This window comes from Bufo bufo, chromosome 6, assembly GCF_905171765.1.
Source record: "Bufo bufo chromosome 6, aBufBuf1.1, whole genome shotgun sequence".
Classification (NCBI taxonomy): domain Eukaryota; kingdom Metazoa; phylum Chordata; class Amphibia; order Anura; family Bufonidae; genus Bufo; species Bufo bufo.
In genome coordinates, this window is record NC_053394.1 from 84,793,262 (window position 1) to 84,813,256 (window position 19,995).

Genomic DNA, 19,995 nt, shown 5'->3' on the forward strand with positions numbered 1-19,995 from the left:
AGTCTGTGCCGCGATTCCTAAGATGACCCCCGCAGACAACATTGAAACCTACCTGGCGATGTACAAGAAAGTGGCCATCAGGGCCATCAGGGAAAAGCTACCCCGTGACCATTGGGGCTGAGGTCGTCTCTCCGCTCCTGGCATTCGATTCCCAGCGGGTGTATTTCGACTTGCCGGACGCCTAACAGAAAGTAGATGGACCCATGAGGTGGCTGTTGCCACAAATCTACATTGTGAACTCAAAATAGGGAGAGACTTCCCGGGCTTCCCGGTACTGTGGCCTGCTATGAGAGTGACTGATATCCATGAGACAGGGGTAACCCTAGCAGAGTGGCCCGTCTCAGGGGTGAGACCAGAATCCTGGGAACCTGAGACCGAAGGGCCAGCGGTAGGGGTGACTGCCACTTCGGTGAAAGAGGGGGAGACAACCTTGCTAAGTGTGATGGTGGGAGATGTGGAGGACTTGCCGCCGGGTCCTGAATTGGCAGACCTCAATGTCTCTGGGGATAATTTTGGTACCGCCCAACGACGGGACCCAACCCTATCCCGCCCCTGGTAAAATGTGTTAATAGTAGATGGTTAACCGTTATTATTTTAGTGGTCTTGATGAGTGATGGCAGGTTTTTTATCCAGTGACATCAGTTCAGATAAATGGTTAATTAACCCACGGGAGGTATTTTCAGAACAGGAGTTACCTACTGCATCTCAGTCAGCTAGTATTTCCTCCATTTTTAAACATCTTACTGGAGTGTATAAGGACCATGTACGGTCATAGTGGGAGATTCAGACCCTTGAGACTTATCTGAAGAACAAAATAGTCCCGAGAGGGCTGAGGAACCCAGTATTACCTAATGCCAGGGTAAAATCAGAGGAGCTCATGAAAAAGTGGGAGAAAGAGTCCATCGAATCCTCCCTCCGCCTCATGAGACTTCTTCTGGAAGAAGAAAAAAATATACTAGCAAAAACAACAACTGAGTTGCAGGAGAATATTGAAGCAGCAAAAAAATTAGCACAATGCAAGTACATTGCAGCAGTCAGTTGAGAAATTCACTGGATACATCAGAGAAAGGAAACATAAACTGTATGCACGTGACACTCGTGATTTTAAATGGGCACTATATTTAATTATACAGGTAGAAAAAAAAAATCAACACAGAGAGTGAGACAGATATCTCATCGTCAGAAGGTGACATTGATGAAACAAACTTGTCGGCAACAACTGTGACTGTCAGGAACAGAGGAAGAGGACGTGGGTGGCGACCAAATAGAAACCGAGGTAGAGGCAGGACTGACAGAAGTGATAGAGGTTTTTTTTAGGCATGGGCACAGAATATCCTTTGAAAAACAGGAAAAATCAATAGCTCTGGCAGGGCACACTGAGCAGGAAAAATCAATAGCTTTGGCAGGGCACACTGACGACCTTCAGATAATCAATTTATCTAATCGTTCCCTTACTGTGGCTGAGATGATACTCCTCCGCAGGGGTCTGTCCTTTGTCCCAGTGTGCAAATATAACCCATTTAATTGGGTGAAGTATATTAATCTTTTTATCAGGAAGTTAAAATGGAGAAAATTCTTCTTAACCCAGGATTGGGACCAATGCCGTAGATTAGGCATTGAGGAGGAAGAATTGGATGATGTGCGCCTTTTGGCAGACTTGTGGGATGAAGGTCAGAGGCCGGCTGGTACTGGACCCTTCACCAAATTGAGACCCCCCTCTAAAAATAATCCACCTGTCAGCGAATACTGCCCCCTAGATGCTTTCCTCACTACCACGAAGGAGAAATTGAGGTCTTTATATGTCAGGGGCAAGTAACAAATAACCTTATCCGGGAGGAATTGGAGGCCTTGGAACAACTACAAAATGATAAACAGATTGTTATCAAACCCTCGGATAAAGGAGGCAATGTGGTGGTTCTTGATAGGGAAGTGTATAGGGATATGTGCCTACATATCCTTAACGATAGGGCATGTTATGCCAAATTGGACTCGAACCCGACTGACACCTTAAAAAATAAATTGACATGCATTCTCAATGAGGCAAAAAGTGAGGGCCTTATTAGTAAGACCGAGTATGCCTACCTGTTGTCTGCCAACCCCATTACACCAGTATTCTGTGGGCTGCCTAAGATACACAAAGGGGTTAAGCCCCTTAAAGGCAGGCCTATAGTGTCTGGAGTTGGCAGCCTCAAAGATCAGCAACTATGCTGATGTGATCTTATGTCCCTTTGTACTGAGTCTCCCCTTGTATGTGAGGGACTCAATGGACGTGCTCCGACGTCTGAATGACGTGGTATGTGACAAGGGGACCCTTCTTGCAAGTCTGGATGTTGAGGGTCTCTATAGCTCCATCCCGGATTCCCGCATGAGAAGAGATGTGAAGTTGTAGGGCCTTTCTTGCAGAAAAGGGTGCACATCTGAGATCACATAATGACTGTTATCAGTTTGCTGATCTTTATCGTACAAAACAATATCTTTCTATTTGATAGACAGATCTTCCGCCAGCTCAGTGGAGTTGCGATGAGCAGTCCCTGTGCCCCCACATTCGCAAATCTCTACCTGGGCTGGTGGAAGAGGGAGGTTGTTTTTGGTGAAGGCATGAGTCGATGGACCTCGTCCATTACATTATGGCTGAGGTTCATCGACGACGTGTTCATCCTTTGGGATGACACAGTCTCTACCTTCAAGGATTTTGTGTCTGCTCTTAATCACAATGATCTGGGCTTGTTTTTTACAAGTGAAATCCATGACACCACGCTTACGTTCCTGGACCTTTCGATTAACATCGGTCAGGAGAGAAAAATACGAACGAACATGTTTAGAAAACCCACAGCCACAAATACGCTACTCAAATGGGAGAGTAGTCATCCATTCCCTTTGAAACGTGGCATACCTAAAGCACAATATCTGAGGGCAAGACGCAATTGTTCAGAGTGGGCTGACTTTAGGGTCGCGGCAAATCACCTGAAGATCAGATTCAGGCAAAGAGGTTATCCAGCAGAGCCGCTCAGAAGGGCGTATCAACATGCAGACGCGTGCGATAGAGAGAGTCTGTTACATCCTAAGGCCAGCACCGAGGAGGATGAGAATCATAGGTACCTTTGATGTGGCGCATAATGAGGTACGAGAAGTTCTAAGGGATGGCTGGAATCTCTTGAAATCGGACCCGGTAGCGGGGCACAGTGGGTGACTATCCGTTAATTACGTTTCGTAGAGGAGGGAACCTGAGGGACAAGTTAGTACACAGTGCTTTCTCTACTCCAACACCTGAGATGTGGTTACTGAAGAGACTACCGGCACCTTTAATTGTAGCGGATGCGTGGCGTGCAAGGCCATCATGAAGGGAAAGATGGTGGAGAGTACCGTAACCAAGAGGAAATATATGATTCGGTCATTTATTAATTGCAGCACCGTGGGCGTTGTGTATGTGGCCACCTGTATATGCAAAGTACAGTATGTTGGCAAAACTAAATAGGAGTTTAGGCGGCGTATTGGTGAACACCTTAGGGATATTGCCAATGAAGCTGATACCCCAATTGCCCAACATGTGCTAAAATATCATGCGAATAATACCAACTGCATCAGGTTTCAGGGAATTGAGCACATTAGAACATCGGCAAGAGGGGGTGACATTGACAATCTTCTCCTCCGGAAAGAGGCCTAATGGACCTTTACTCCGCAGACTACCAAACCTGATGTGTTAAATGAATCCATCTCCTATATTGGTTTTATTCAGTGATCTACAGTATACTCTCTATTATACATCTATAAACGAGCTGTTATGGTGCCCTGTGTCCAGTTTGTAGTTTATGTGCTGTGTACCCTCGAATACGGCAAGTGTGTGATTAACGCAAGAAGTGACAATATGAGATATACAATTGGCAGTCCTGCCACAGGGCATAATCTATATGTAAACAGTATCTGCAGAGAGCTCTCTGGAGATATGTGATGATTTGGGCTTTGGAGTGGCAAGTCCTTGGTCACAACTTGCGATTTTTCATAGTTTGGTGGTGACGTTTCATTTTGTATTTTTTATTTTTTATTCTTTGCTTCAGGGTACTCCTGTATTATTATTACCTGGGTTAGGTTGCTTATTTTCATTATTTTTGGGCGATGATATGCCCTGGTTTTGTATACAACCGTCTTTATTCACTCCGTAAAGAAATACTTACCTCCTGCGCTTGTTGTACCGATATTATGAGGCGGAGAAGGGGTGTGATTCGGTGTGATTCATTGGCTCCCGCGATGCTCTGTCCGGCCCAGGGGGGTGTGGAAATTTCTTCTTTAGAAGCAGCACTGGAGCGGCCGCGCTACGGCCGTCCCAGTGCCGCAGGCTACGTGTCTGCACACTATCCATGAGAGCGTGCAGAAACTCTGTTTGTTTGTCTGTTAGTAATGTTTCCAGTGTCGCTCCTGATGACTAAGCTGTATGACAATAGCAGCTAAAGAAACGCGTCGAGCAGACAGGCCTATGTGCCTCCAGTGTTACAGAGGTTAACACCTCATTTAGGAAGCCAAATGTTACAGTAGCCATAGTTCATTTAGATAATGTACCAGGGGTAATTGTTGAGGGTGGAGTGATAGTGTCCTGGTTGGTTCAGGCACTCACACTTGCTTAACCCACGCTTAACCCACGCTGTGCTGGTGTATTGTGCAACGGGGTGTTCATTATGACCCCGCTCATCCCTAGACACATTACTTTTTCCCTGAATGGTACATTGTCCGAGGATCAAGTGTGAGTTGATGACGTCATACGCTTACCATAGACTAGTGGGATCCAGGACGTAATAGTATCTATATATTGTAGTTGAATATCCACATTTTAAGGACAATTAATAAAAGTTACATTTTTGCGTAAATTAGTAGATGGTGAACCACAACAACCTGGGGCAGAGTCAGTGTTTCCCCGTTTTGTGGTTCATCAGGATATGTTGTATCGGGTAAACCAACTACGGGGTGAGCCTATTGAACAGTTAGTGGTCCCTAAGGCTTATCGCAAGTTTGTGTTAGATCTAGCCCACCATTCTCAGGGGTCACCTGGGGCTGCAGAAAACTCAGGATCGTGTTCTACAGTGGTTTTACTGGCCTAGCATATTCAAAGAGTTTTGTAAGTCTTGCCCGACCTGCCAGATAACTAGCCCCCAGCCACATTTCCGTAGTCTCCTAGTACCTCTCACGATTATCGAAGTACCGTTTGACCGAATAGCTATGGACCTTATAGGCCCAGTACCGAAGTCGCTAGAGGGCATCAACACATCTTAGTCATTCTAGACTACGCCTCTCGGTACCCGGAGGCGGTGCCACTGTGACATACCTCGGCCAAACTTATAGCTAAGGAATTAATGGAGATGTTTTCCCAAGTAGGACTACCTAAAGAGGTTCTGACTGACCAAGGGACCCCTTTTATGTCCAAGGTGATGAGGGAACTCTGTAAGCACATAAAACAGCTACGGATGTCCGTTTACCATCCGCAAATGGACGGTCTGGTAGAAAGGTTTAACCAAATATTAAAAAATATGTTGAAAAGGGTGGTGGCTAAAGATGGGAAGGACTGGGACCTCCTTCTACCCTATCTCATGTTCGCAGTGTGAGAGGTACTCCAGGCCTCTACTGGGTTCTCACCCTTTGAACTGCTATATGGCAGACACCCTCGCTGTCTTTTGGACGTGGCCAAAGAGGCGTGGGAACAACAACAACCCACTCCGCATAAAAGTATCATTGAGTACGTTACCCAGATGCAAGATTGGATAGAGACAGTGTTGCCTCTTGTTAGGGAGCATATGGAGGCAGCTCAGCGAGCCAAGAGTCAGGTATATAATCAGCAAGCTCGGGTCCGGATCTTTAACCCAGGTGATCGGGTTTTGGTTCTGGTGCCGACCATGGACAGTAAGTTCCTGGCTAGGTGGGAGGGGCCCTACGAGGTACTCGAGAAAATTGGAGATGTAAACTACAAGGTACACCAGCCAGGGCGGCGAAAGCCGGAGCAGGTTTACCATGTGAATTTACTCAAACCGTGGAAAGATAGGAAAACCTGTGCAGAAGACAGCCCGTGGCTGAGTTTTCTAGGAGAAGAGGTACCGGCCCCTCTGTCTGATGCAAGAGAGGCAGCTGCCACAGTGAAAATTGCTGAAAGCCTCTCCTCTAAACAGACTCAGGAGGAATTTCTGCCTGGTGACTGACCACTCCCCTCTCAAGTGGATGAGCCAGGCCATCGGGTCACCCGATGGTTTCTCTCCCTACAAAACTTTAACATTTTTGGAGGAACACAGGAAAGGCCGGATACAGGGAAACGCGGATGCCCTGTCCCGGGTACACTGCCTAGGCGTATGTTCACCCTTTCAGGGTTGAACAAATGGGGGGTATGTGACACAGTGAGGTTTTGTCTGGGAAAACAGGTATTTTCCTCCCAGCATGTGCTGCTGGGCTGATTTACAGCCAGGTGAGGTCAAATACCGGACTGGATTTTAAGTGCCGGTCCGGGTTTTGGCAGCACCTGGTTGTCCTTAAATAGGCAGCTGGGCTCAGAAGCCAGGTCTCTGTGTGTTGGTATCTGGGAGCCTTGTGTCTGGATGAAGGCTTGCTACCTGTTTGGCGTGGAAACAGGTTGGTGATGCTATGGTCAAGGACTCTTTGACTGCATTGCCGCATGGTGTGAATTACCACCAACACCGCAAGGTGACTTTTTGTTTGATTATGACTGCTTGTTTTATCACTTGCCTAAAGTGTTAAAAAACACTGAACTGTTTGATTCAAAGAACTTGTTGTTGCCTCTATACTGCGTCCACTAATCCTGTCTACCAGAGCGAAACCCCAAAAAGTCTACATAAAAATCCCCTATGTTCCTATGGAGGAACTAATGTGCGGCAGCTTCTGTTCATTCAGGTGGACAGAAGCTGCCACACAATGCATCTGGCTCCCCTGATCCTTATCAGGGGGAGCTAGAGCACACCTGGAAGCACGCTTCCAGGTTTTTGCACCCCCAGATGCAGTGTTCATGTTTGACCATGGCATCTAAAAGCTTAAAAGTCTGCGATCGGCGTTACCGCCTGTTGTGGACATTAGTCCTGGGTGCCTGCTGTTTAAAACAGCAGACAACTGGCAGCTGTGGTGCCCGCTCCTCTCCCGAGCAGGCACCATCTGTAAAGTCGGGAAGGGGTTATCCATGACCAGATGTATGGTAGCCTAACTAAGGGCAACATCAACTAGTGACAAATCCCTTAGCAAAATACTGGGTCACTTGCCAATTTGGAGAATAACTATCAATCAGAGGCAGGTGGGTGGAGAGAGCCAAGAGCTCATGAATAAGGGGGCTCATTGGCATGCACTGGAGCTGTTAGAACCTAGCAAAATCCTAGAACCTAGTTTAAAACTGGTGACAGATTCCCATATATAATTTACTTACAGTTCTGAAGACTCAGGGGTGCTGACAGGCTTGGCCTCACGGGTGCTGGCAGGCTTGGCCTCACGGGTGCTGGCAGGCTTGGCCTCACGGGTGCTGGCAGGCTTGGCCTCAGGGGTGCTGGCAGGCTTGGCCTCAGGGGTGCTGGCAGGCTTGGCCTCAGGGGTGCTGGCAGGCTTGGCCTCAGGGGTGCTGGCAGGCTTGGCCTCAGGGGTGCTTTGCAGGCTTGGCCTGAGGGGTGCTGGCTGGCTTGGCCTGAGGGGTGCTGGCTGGCTTGGCCGGGCAGAAGGAGTGTGGGAGACTGTGAGGCCTTTTTTCTCCAAGCTGCTCCGGAAAAAAAATATTTTTCATTATACCTCAGGTCAGACCACCAATCAGACCCCCAATGTTAATCAGACCTCAGCTAACAGCCCCAATAAGATCCCCAATGCTAATAAGACTCCAATAAGACCTCAGATAACACTTCAGCTCAGACCCCAATATGAATGACCCCCAATCAGACCTCAGATAAGAGCCCCATGCCTTATAGCAGCCCCCAGTAGCCTTATAGCAGCCCCCAGTAGCCTCATAGCAGCCCCCAGTAGCCTCTCCATCAGCCCCCAGTGCCTCTCACCAGCCCCCAGTGCCTCTCACCAGCCCCCAGTGCCTCTCCATTAGCCCCCAGTGCCTCTCACCAGCCCCCAGTGCCTCTCACCAGCCCCCAGTGCCTCTCAATCAGTCCCCAGTGCCTCTCAATCAGCTCCCAGTGCCTCTCAATCAGCTACCAGTGCCTCTCACCAGCAGCCCCCAGTCAATGCCTCTCCATCAGCCTTCAGTGCCTCTCAATCAGCCCCCAGTTCACCCTCCCCGGTATTAAAATCATTGGTGGGCAGTGCACCCTCCCCGGTTTTAAAATCATTGGTGGGCAGTGCGCCCCCCCCTCCCCTGTATTAAAATCATTGGTGGGCAGTGCGCCCCCTCCAGTATTATAATCACTGGTGGGCAGTGCAAGCCCTCCCCCCCAGCATTAAAATCATTAGTGGGCAGTGCGCCCTCCCCCCGGTAATAAAATCATTGGTGGGCAGTGCGCCCCCCCCAGTATTATAATCATTGGTGGGCAGTGCAAGCCCTCCCCCCAGTAATAAAATTATTGGTGGGCAGTGCGCCCCCCCCAGTATTATAATCATTGGTGGGCAGTGCAAGCCCTCCCCCCCCAGTATTATAATCATTGTGGGCAGTGCGCCCTCCCCCAACCCCCCCCCAACATTGGTGGCAGCGGCAGTTCCAATCGGAGTCCCAGCAGTGTAATGCTACTGAAGTCCTGGCTGCCATGGTCAGTTAGTCAGCAGAATACTTACTTGCACGGTGGCCGCCGGGCGCTCCTTCTTCTTGTAACTTACAGGTCTGTGCGGCGCATTGCTTATGCTTATAGCAATGCGCCACACAGAACTGTGATGAGTTACAAGAAGGAGGAGCGCCCGGCGGCGACAGCGCATGTAAGTATGCTGCAGAGTAACTGGCCATGGCAGCCAGGATTTCAGTAGCGTCCTGGCTGCCATTACACTGCTGGGACTCCGATCGGAACTGCCGCTGCAACCATTGATGGGGGGGGGGGATCGGGGAGGGGGTAAGGCCGCATCCTCAGCAGGCGGACCGGGCCCAGTGGCGCTGCTATAGCGATGCTGCCCGCTGCCACATCTGTCTCTCCTGGAGGGGGCCCCATGGGCCCCTCTGACTTAGGGGTCCGGTCGCAATTGCGACCCCTATAGCTACGCCACTGTGTTTATTATGTATATGTACTGCAATGTGATGTTCCAATATCTGCACTGTATACTCGTGCATCACATTACTAGTACATCACATAACATGTTACATGTTATATATTACACATATAAGGCCACTGCATTTGCAGATATTGATGAGCTATATTCATGATGGGTCATCAATATCAGATCGGTGGGGGTCTGAATCTGATTAGCTGATTCATGCAGCCACTGCTCCAGAAATTATACTGTGTACAGAGCACAGCACAGCTCTGTGTATGGTATAGCGGCCATGCATTTGCACTGAAGCTCAACTCCTATTTAAGGGAATGACAGCTGAATGTCATGGATGAGATTTGCAGATAGCTGGAACTTATAAATAAACGAGCGACTGGCTTGATCCCACACTAAGGAGCTATTAGGTGAGCCCTAAAAAAACCATAACAGCTCTCCCTGACTGCTATCCACATACAAGGGTCTCGATGGTAGACGATTGCATGCCCACGTACCTAAGCCTGTGTGACACCTGAAAACCCTATAATAGTGAGGGAGTCAGGGTCACCTAGAATCAATCCAGCAAGCAAACACAATAAAGTAAAGGACTTATCTGAGCAAACAGCAGACGAAGCCTCCAGCAGTGAACACCTAATCCAGGAAGTAGTATAAACCGCAAAGTGAGGCAGTATGGGAGGGAATATAAAGGAAGACGATTATGTCTAAATAAGTGACACCTGGCAGAAGGAAAGGAGATGAGAAAGTGAAACCAAAACAAAGAACATCATACAAGAGGTAGAGAAGAACGTCTGCCAGACCTTCTCACAGAAGTGGCAGTGACAGTAACCCTCCCTCTACAGGTGGACTCCGGACACTCAGAGCACACCTTCTCAGGATAAGACCTATGGAAAGCCCTAATGAGACGAGTGGCCTTAATGTCCGCCACTGGGACCCACATCCTCTCCTCAGGACCATAACCCTCCCAATGAACGAGGTACTGGAGAGAACCGCGGATAATGCGAGAATCCACAATCCTAAAGACCTGAAATTCAAGATTACCATCAACAATAATCGGAGGAGGAGACAAAGAGGAGGGTACAGTGGGTTGGACATAAGGTTTTAATAGGGACTTGTGAAAAACATTATGGATCTTCCAAGTCTGAGGAAGTCGGAAGGCAACGGGATTGATGACGGACAAGATCTTGTAAGGCCCAATAAACTTAGGACCCAACTTCCAGGAGGGAACCTTCAGTTTGATATTTTTTGTGGACAAACACACCAGATCACCCACATTCAGGTCCGGACCAGGCACACGTCTCTTATCCGCCACACGCTTATATCTCTCAGTCATCCTCTTCAGATTACCCTGAATCTTTTGCCAAATAAACGACAAAGACGAGGAAAATCTCTCCTCATCAGGTAAACCAGAAGACCCCTCTCCAGAGAATGTCCCAAACTGCGGATGAAACCCATATGCACCAAAAAATGGTGACTTATCAGAGGACTCCTGGCGATGGTTATTTAAAGCAAACTCAGCAAGGACAGGTGCACTCCTCGGTCTTACTAAACCCTCAAACTGATTTTAAAATTGAGAGATTAGCCAACATATCCTACTGTGTAGGACATGTCTGAGCCCGAGCACCGCACCAAGGTTTCTCAAGTAGCTCGGGTACCTAACACTCACCTACCTGGGCCTATGTGGGCAATACCAGGAGCCAGTGGGCAAATTACAGGAGCATGAGGCCGACTCACAAACAACTCACCAGTTACCTCCAGCATGTGACCATGCTAGCAATGGGAGGAGGGAGGAGTCTGCGAGTCCCACTCAAGACTGGCTGATAAGGGCCAGGCCTCACAGGTGCACCTAAATGTAGCCTGTAGATGGAAAGCAGGCACATTTAAATTGGAGTTTATACACCTCCAGGAATCTCTATATATACAAACTGAAAAGAATGGCGTGGTATTAAACAAGCAGGACGTGCTCAAACCCACATGCAGTTGTGCATATATATAGGGGAGCAGATCCTGCACTTGTGGCCCATTGCTTATGACGATCCCCAGCAAAAATGCATACAGTGGAGGATGACCGCAGTGAACCACAAGTACCACAATAGACATCCTACAAAAGATAGCAATTATGTGGATGTGATATTCAATATAACAATATAACAAAATAATACCAAAGACGGGTGCACTCTGCGGTCTTACTAAACCCTCAAACTGATTTTAAAATTGAGAGATTAGCCAACATATCCTACGGTGTAGGACATGTCTGAGCCCGAGCACCGCGCCAAGGTTTCTCAAGTAGCTCGGGGACCTAACACTCACCTACCTGTGCCTATGTGGGCAATACCAGGAGCCAGTGGGCAAATTACAAGCTACTTGAGAAACCTTGGTGCTCGGGCTCAGACATGTCCTACACCGTAGGATATGTTGGCTAATCTCTCAATTTTAAAATCAGTTTGAGGGTTTAGTAAGACCACAGAGTGCACTTGTCTTTGCTATTATTTTGTTATATTGTTATATTGATTTTCTTGGGCGCCCAACCAGTGCACTGAAATAGACAGTGCACTGTGTCAAAGAACGAGTGAGCAAACCAACACATGGGACGCCACGTGGGCCGCCAAACGAAAAGGAACTACACTACTTGACTTAGGGCTCATGCACACGACCGTTTTTTAGCGGTCCGTTTTTCCTGGATCCGTTGTTCCGTATCAATTTTTTTTCTCTGATTTAAGTCCTCTTCTGTTTCGTTATTCCACAAAACATATCCGTATGGTTTCCTTATGCAATACGTTTTTTGCAGATCGGAAACAGTAAGGCCCCTTTCACACGGGCAAGAATTCAGCGCGGGTGCAATGCCTGAGGTGAACACATTGCACCCGCACTGAATCCGGACGAATTCACTTCAATGGGGCTGTTCAGATGAGAGGTGATTTTCACGCATCACTTGTGCGTTGCGTGAAAATCGCAGCATGTTCTATATTCTGCGTTTTTCACGCAAAGCAGGCCCCATAGAAATGAACGGGGATGTGTGAAAATCGCAAGCATCCACATTCACACATGGTTGCTAAGGAGACAAGGGATGAGTTACCAGGGACCCCAATTACTTTATTATTTTCCATTATAACATGGTTATAATGGAAAATAATAGCTTTCTTTAATTCTGAATGCTAAGTAAAAGGTCCATTGTGGGGTTAAAAATAAGAAAAAATGCAACTCACCTCATCCACTTGATCGCATAGTCGAGCTCGTCTTCTTTCTTCTTCTTCTTGCAGGACCTGGCTGGAAAAGGACCTTCGGTGACGTCATCGCGCTCACCACGTGGTGAGCGCGGTGATGTCAGCGCAGGTCCTGCTGAATGAAGATAGAAGGTTCTTCTATCTTCATTCAGCAGGACCGGCGCTGACGTCACCGTGCTCACCACGTGGTGAGCGCGATGACGTCACCGAAGGTCCTTTTCCAGCCAGGTCCTGCAAGAAGAAGAAGAAAGAAGACGAGCTCGACTATGCGACATCCCACATCTTTTTCCCCCAGCAAAGGTCACACCCTAGGCCCTTTAATCTGAGAGGGTCCAAAAGGTCCACATGTCCCATATGAGTAGACCAGTGCTGTACACCACACATGATAGTTCATGGCCCTGTTAGGTATTTTACATTGGAGCCCAGGTGCGTGAAGTTAGTCATCTAGATTTAGGAAGGTTTTCTAATAAAGACATGTTTCCGCTCTGTCAAACCATAAGTTAAATGACTATAGATCTTGAAACTGGCGCTGGTGTTAAGAATAACAAGAAGAGACTCCTTCCTCCTGATCTATCTCTGATATAGGCCTCTTTCCCACGGGCGTGTGCGCCCCGTTGCCGTATTGCAGACCGCATTTGTGGATCCGCAATACACGGGTGCCCTTCCGTGGGCATTCCTCATCACGGATGCGGACCCATTCACTTCAATGGGTCCGCAAATCCAGAGATGCGGAATGGTGCGGAATGGAAGCACGGAACAGAAGCCTATGAAAGCACTACGGAGTGCTTTCGTGGTGGTTTCGTCCCGTACTTCCGTTCCGCAAAAAGATAGAACATGTCCTATATTTGCGGAACGGCCGGATCGCGGAACCATTCAAGTGAATGGGTCCGCGATCCGCTGCGGCTGCCCCACGGATTGTGCTCCTGCATTGCGGCCCGCAGCACGACCACGGGGCACACACGCCCGTGGGAAAGAGGCCATAGTCTTTGTAGTTCTTATGTGACATATAGGCAGGTAAGGAATGGGAAATGAAATGCTGCAGTCAAGATTTTTTGTATATTTTTATTTTTTTTATTTTTAAGGGAAAAAGGGGAGGGAAGAAAAGGGGAAGGGAAGAATTTTTTATTTTTTGGGAAACATTTTTTTATTTTTATTTTTTCATGGAGGGGGAGTAGGGAAAGAAAGTGAAGGCAGAAATGGGGAAGGGAAGTTGTTTTTTAAAGTTTTTTTGTTTTTGGGGAAGGGTTAAAATTTTCTTTTTTTTTTTTTTTCCTGGCAGGTGGCAGTACAGGATGGTGCTTGACGGTTCGCCTTCACACTGGCTCTTTTTCCAGAGGCTCTCTAGATTTCATTTTCCTCCAGAACATGCAGATGCTGAAAAAAGAAAATCTATCAGTTATTTGATATTTGCTACTTACATGTCAGCTCTGAGTGAAATGTGTGCACAGATCCTCCAATGTTTTTTCTTACATTAGCTGCTTATCAGTCCACTGACATTATAACATGTCTGGCCTTGTAATGTGCGCCAAATTTATCATGAAGCGTTCAGTATTGTGATAAATCTGGAGCATCCAGTGACTGCCTGGACTAAGTTTACACTGTGTAATGTGTAATATTTATCTAAAATACTACGCCTGTTCCACAGAGTATCTTATAGATGCTACCTACCATATGCCAGCGATCAGCATGATGGTGACGGAGCCGGCCACAGATATTGCTATGAGGGAAGCATTGTTGTTCTGTAGCTCCTCTAGAAGTGGCGGCTCAGGCGCTGTGATGTCAAGCACATCAGGAAGTGTAGGGCGAGGATGGTATTTTTTTGTCGCCTGTTCCGATTCGCTGATAACTAAATGAAGAAAACAATTACATTAATAGTTAATTCCATGAAGAGAACGATAATGACATTGTAGTGTATCTTATACATGAAAGAACATGAAATATACGTCAGAATATCAGAATCGTCTGCATCATGGAGGCTCAGAAGCACTGTCAAAACCAAAAGTGGCTCCAAAATACAGAAATGGCTAAAATCTTTCCATTATAGGTTTTTTCCTTACAAATACTAATGTAAAATAGCCCCACATTATAGGTGACAATTCAGATTTTCAGAACTAGATCCTTTCTCACTAATTATCACCCAAAAGTAGATATGAATCCCGTGTATCTAAGAATTACCACTCAGCATAGTGCCAGTAATAATATGTCCTTACCTGCCACGTTATAGGTGATCTTACTCACTGGCACTTCAGAGTCCAGGATGGTGGTACACGTGTACCGTCCGGAGTCCCCCATCTGTACGCCCTTGATCACTAGATAGGGCTCCCGGGTGATTTTGGGATTGTGTTCACGAGGCTATAGAAAAAATATGGAGAATTATCAGAGCCTCAGATATCACAACTATTTATAATATAATATTTGTAATTTACATAGTCATATCATTAAGACAAAAATTTAGAAAATTGCTGATGATAATTTGCTGACATGACAGAAAGTCTGATTTTAGACCATATTGAGCAGCCTGGTGATGATATTGGGTGAAAGGACTTTCTGCTAAGTGGTTTTTGAGTAATGAAATGAATACGTTTGGGAAGCGCTGCCTTAACATTATGGTCGTATAACTCAAACTGAACAATCTCCCAATTTTACCCTGCATTGTACTTACCAGGGTGAACACGTTGTTATAGGTGTCCTCCAGCCTTGCGTACCATTCAAAAGTACAGTCCAGAATTAGTTCTTCATATTCTGGGATTTTTATATTTATCTCTAGAAAAACAGGAAAATGAAAGAAGATATTATAGAAGTAATTGTGTAGATATTCTGTCCTACATTTAGGGGTTGTCTCAATAACACGTCTCCTTCTATAAGACCTAATAGGAAATACGGCCATCATAGAGGAGACTAGGGTTGTTGCGGGTATCGAAATTTCGATACCCAATCGATACTTTTGTCCCGGTATCGATACGATACCGGGATTTCCGTTTTTTTGATACTGGGCTGCGCTTCTGCGCAGTCTAGTATCTCTGAACATGAGCGCGCTGCTATCGGCGCGCTCATGTTCTCTCTCAGCAGCACGGGGAGAAGGAAGCTGTCCTCCCTCCCCCTGTGCTGCTGCCGCTGCCACCAATGAGAAGAGAGGGGCGGAGGAGGGGCGGCAATGAGAAGAGAGGGGCGGAGGAGGGGCGGCAATGAGAAGAGAGGGGGTGGAGGAGGGGCGGCAATGAGAAGAGAGGGGCGGAGGAGGGGCGGGCGCACTGCGCCACCAATGATAGGATTACTATCGGAGCGATGGGAGGAGACATCAGCTTCACTAGTGGGCGTTCCTTTTCCCTGCGCTGCGATTGGACAGCGCTACAGCCAGGGAGAAGGAACGCCCACTAGTGAAGCTGATGTCTCCTCCCATCGCTCCGATAGTAATCAGCAGCATGTGGAGCAGGAGAGGAGACAGTAATGGGGCACTGCGGGCGAACGGAGCGGCGCCCAGGACTAAATGGTGAGTGCTGAGACATCGCTGGGCGCCGCTCTGTGTGGCCTAATAGTGAAAGTCTGGACTCATATACAGTAGTCAGTCTTTAACACATACAGGAGGCGGGTGCCGGCAGCAGAATCGCATTGCCGGCACCCTGCCCCTGACAGGGAGCTGCGATCAGCGGCAGTTAACTGCCGCTGATCTGCTAGTACCCGCCTCCTGTATAAAGGGGTAAAATCATTGGTGGTGCAGTGTGCCCCCCCCCCCTCAATCCCCCCATCCCATTAAAATCATTGGTGGCACAGTGCGCCGGCCCCTCTCAACCCTCCAGTATTAAAATCATTGGTGGCAGTGGCCACAGGGACCTCTCCACTCCCCCTCATTGGTGGTGCAGTGGCAGCTTCTGAGCGGAGCCCCAGCTGTGTAAGCCTGGGGCTCCGATCGGTTACCATGGCAGCCAGGAAGCCCTGGTTGCCATGGTAACATCCCTGATGCTGTGTGCACAAAGCACAGAGCAGCAGGGACAGTGTGGAGTTCTATTCACCCTGATAGAGATCTATCAGGGTGAATAGGAAAAGGGATGAAAGATCCCAGGTTCTAGCCCCTAAGGGGGGAAATAGTTATTAAATAAAAAGTGAAAAAAAAACCCCCACTAAAATATGAAGTATAAATCACCCCCCATTTCACATATAAAATATATAAATAAACATATTACATCGCCACGTCAGAAAAGTCCAAACTATTAAAATATAAAAAAAAAATCTAGGTGGTGAATGCCGGAACAGAAAAAATAAAATAAAAACTGCGCGATTCGCCATTTTTAAAAATGAGGAATGCACGTGGCTTTTTTTGTTTATTTTTTTCGCGTGGTATCGAATGGTATCGAGTATCGCAATACTTTTTCATGGTATCGAAACCGAATCAAAAATTTGGTATCGCAACAACTCTAGAGGAGACTGATAGTAACTGGTTATATTCTGCTATCTCCTCACCTCCACAGTTTACAGTCTCTGCCAGGTGAGACTTGTGATCTTTACATGGAGAGCAGGACCGTCCAGTTTTCAGATCTGAGAAAAGAAGAAAGAAATGAAATGTGAGCCGAGCATTAAAGACACTTATAATATTAGAATAAATATGATAATCATGTGCTGGTATCTATCACCCCTCTGTCACCTGCACATGGACAGGATACTGTACAGGCTGCCACAAATCACCCTTCTATCCTGCTTATGGACTGAATCATATTAATGTAAATATCCTCCTACTTTGGGAAGTCTGGTGTATACCAGTGACTGGTATATTTAGTGTACGGTGAGGATTTGGGGTCCTATATATTTACTAATGTACTATATGAATGTAGATATAGGAATAGAAACTTCTACTTTACCGAAACATCTGTTGGAGGTGCACAGGCAGCTGCATCTCTCCAAGTAGTCTGTGAAAAGAGGAGACATCATATAATAGTCAGCGAGTGCTGTGTAAAGTGCCTATGTAGTGCTGCTCACCTCTGTATAATAGGCACAGTACCCACAGTTTACACACACTAGTGGGAAAGGTCCATTGGCATGCATTATATAGTGTAATTCTAGTTACTCTGGCCTATGATAAAAATCTTATACTGTACCTTGATTTTTTGGAGGGCCCCCGGCGCAGACAACCTTCTCCTCGGCGCAGGTCTGACAGTTGATGTAGGTTTGCACCATTAATCCTGGGGAAATGCACTTGTGTTATAACTGTCCAATCTTATAGATAATAATAATAATGACAAGAAGCTGAATCTGGTATAAAATGTACTTACCACAGCTGTCTGCACCTGAGGAATGGAGAAGAAAGAAGACATTACTGACCGTTCTCATTGTCAGACTCAGAAACCTCTAATCTCTGGGTCTCCTTATTATTACATGATGTCAGTGCCTCTGTGTTCGTCACTTTGTTTTCTAGATTTCCATTGACAGAAATCTCTGAGCCGCCCCAGAACGGTCCGGGCCTCTATAGAACGCAGCAGCTCCTAGTGCAAACATTCCTGGCAGCCAATCAGGTGCTGGCTTTCATATGTCCAGTACAGGGTAGGAGATAACAGCAGTGATCTGATTGGTGGCTGTGGGGATCTCTAGTTTGGGTCTACATTACTATTACTACAAGAGGCCTGTGTGTGTAATACATTTATATGTCATATTATAGCAGGTGTTATATCTAGAAGAACTCACCTTGTTTATTTGGACACCTCCCTAAAAGTGAGAAATGAAGAAAAGCAGAATTACTAATAGAGAACAACAGAGAACAGAAATCCCCTGTATATGAGGGCTCTATCTATAACACTGCAATAATACAAAAGAAAACTGCACGCATAGCAATTCCCAGTATAGAACATTTTATTACAATCGCTCCCTCCTGTCACTAGGCTGTAGGGAAAGGAAAACAAGTTGAAAACATCCTCTCTGACAACCTACCAGACACGTAGAAGATAAGTACAATGGTAGACAGAAGAAGATTCCACTTACGTTGGTTTGAGTCCTGGACGATAACCTTGAGCTTTTCTTTGAGTCGCTGGAAATGGAGTCCAATGATGTGAAGAAGCTGGATCTCTAAGATATATAAAGAGGAGAAGAATGAGAGTCCGATCCCCTCATCTATCAGTCTGAGCCCCCAACACACTAATTCCTATTAATAAGAGAAGTAGAATTTCCACCTACGTATAAAATATTGTACTTACCCTTAAAATCTATATCCTGGATGACGTCCACAGATTTTTTATATTCAGACGCAATTTCGGATATAGCATATTTATCTGGAAGGAAAATAATGGTACAATAATTATCTATCTATCTATAGATTATATGAAATTAAGATAATAGTAATAATATAAGTACCCAGTATGCCGACTTCATCCTCAAGGTAGTTCAGGACTTTTTTCTCGGTGACTTTGGCAAACCGCTTGATGTTGACATAGGCTTCTATTGAGTCAATGTCATCGACTTGGCTTTTGATAAAGGTGTTGAATTCTTCCATAGCCATTTTCCCTCTGGAGTCGCATGGTATGCAACAGAGAGACTGTCCGATGAAGACAGATGTTACGAGCAGTAGAAGCCACATGGTCTGGATAGAACCAGACATCTTTAGTAAAATCGCTTCCTGTAGCAAATAATCACTAAGGACGCAAGAGAGCAGAACTATGTCCCACTGAGAAGACAACAGCACTGCACAGGTTACAGCATCAGGCGCCGGTTAAGAGACAATGTCTTTATGACATCATCAGAATATGCAAATGAGGCTCTGAAACAAGCAATTGGATTGGTGGAAAATGGGATTATGACATCATATGCAAATAATTCTCTGGAACGTGAGATGTTTGAGGGAGTAAATAAGTATGTTCACTTAAAAAACTTTTTTTTTAAGCCACAACTAATACATATCATGACATTCTTTACAGAATATAAATATCAGGCATGGGTAACAGAACATGTACCACCCGTATATTCCACTGTATGATGTTATCGGAATTTGAAAATGAGGCTCTGAAACACAAAAGTTATTGGATTGGTGGAAAATGTAATTGTGTCATCATTATATGAAATATGCAAGTTATGTTCTGCTAGTGTTGGGCAATATACCGGTATCCACAATATAATGCAGTATTAAAAAACGGCAATATGACGATATCATCGTTTCTTAAGTATCGTGGTATTTAATGACATCATAGGGGTGGCCGCTTCCATTATAGGTAGGTATGGAAGACCTATAATGAAAGCTGGTGGTTAAGGACTGACTCACGTGGTCTTCTCTTAATCTTGAGGCTGGCAAACGTCAGAACGTAGCTGTCTGTGTCTCAGCGACATCACCTAGCATATGGGCGCCGCGGCTGACTTCACAGCAACTGCCAGTGCGGAGCTAGGCTGATGCTCTGCCTCACTCCTGTGTCCTGCTGCCAGGCTGCTGAGTGGGGCCATCATCTGTCAGTCAATGCCAGGGGCCTTCTAGCTGCTGCCCTCAGCTTCAGCCTGCCTCACTTGTCCACCCAGGCCCTCAGCTGCCCTGGACTGATGGTGGTACATGCTGCCCAAGTAATATATTGTATATTCAGGGGCGTAGCAAGAAATGACTGGGCCCCATAGCAAAAAAAAAATTATGGGCCCCCTCCCGGATCTCCCACCC

General features: G+C 46.5%; 1 protein-coding gene across 1 annotated transcript; it reads right to left on the bottom strand.

Moving 5' to 3' along the window:
- Window positions 1-13,637: 13,637 nt before the first annotated feature.
- On the bottom strand, window positions 13,638-18,859 carry LOC121005539 (izumo sperm-egg fusion protein 1-like). The gene is made up of 12 exons (XM_040438311.1): window positions 18,714-18,859; window positions 18,557-18,631; window positions 18,345-18,428; window positions 18,051-18,071; window positions 17,642-17,656; window positions 17,468-17,551; window positions 17,231-17,278; window positions 16,836-16,910; window positions 15,040-15,140; window positions 14,588-14,729; window positions 14,046-14,223; window positions 13,638-13,751 (listed from the first exon to the last, which is right to left on the bottom strand). The coding sequence occupies exons 1-12, from the start codon at window positions 18,856-18,858 to the stop codon at window positions 13,691-13,693; spliced, it is 1,029 nt and encodes a 342-aa protein (XP_040294245.1). The 5' UTR covers window position 18,859; the 3' UTR covers window positions 13,638-13,690.
- Between the last annotated feature and the right edge of the window lie 1,136 nt (window positions 18,860-19,995).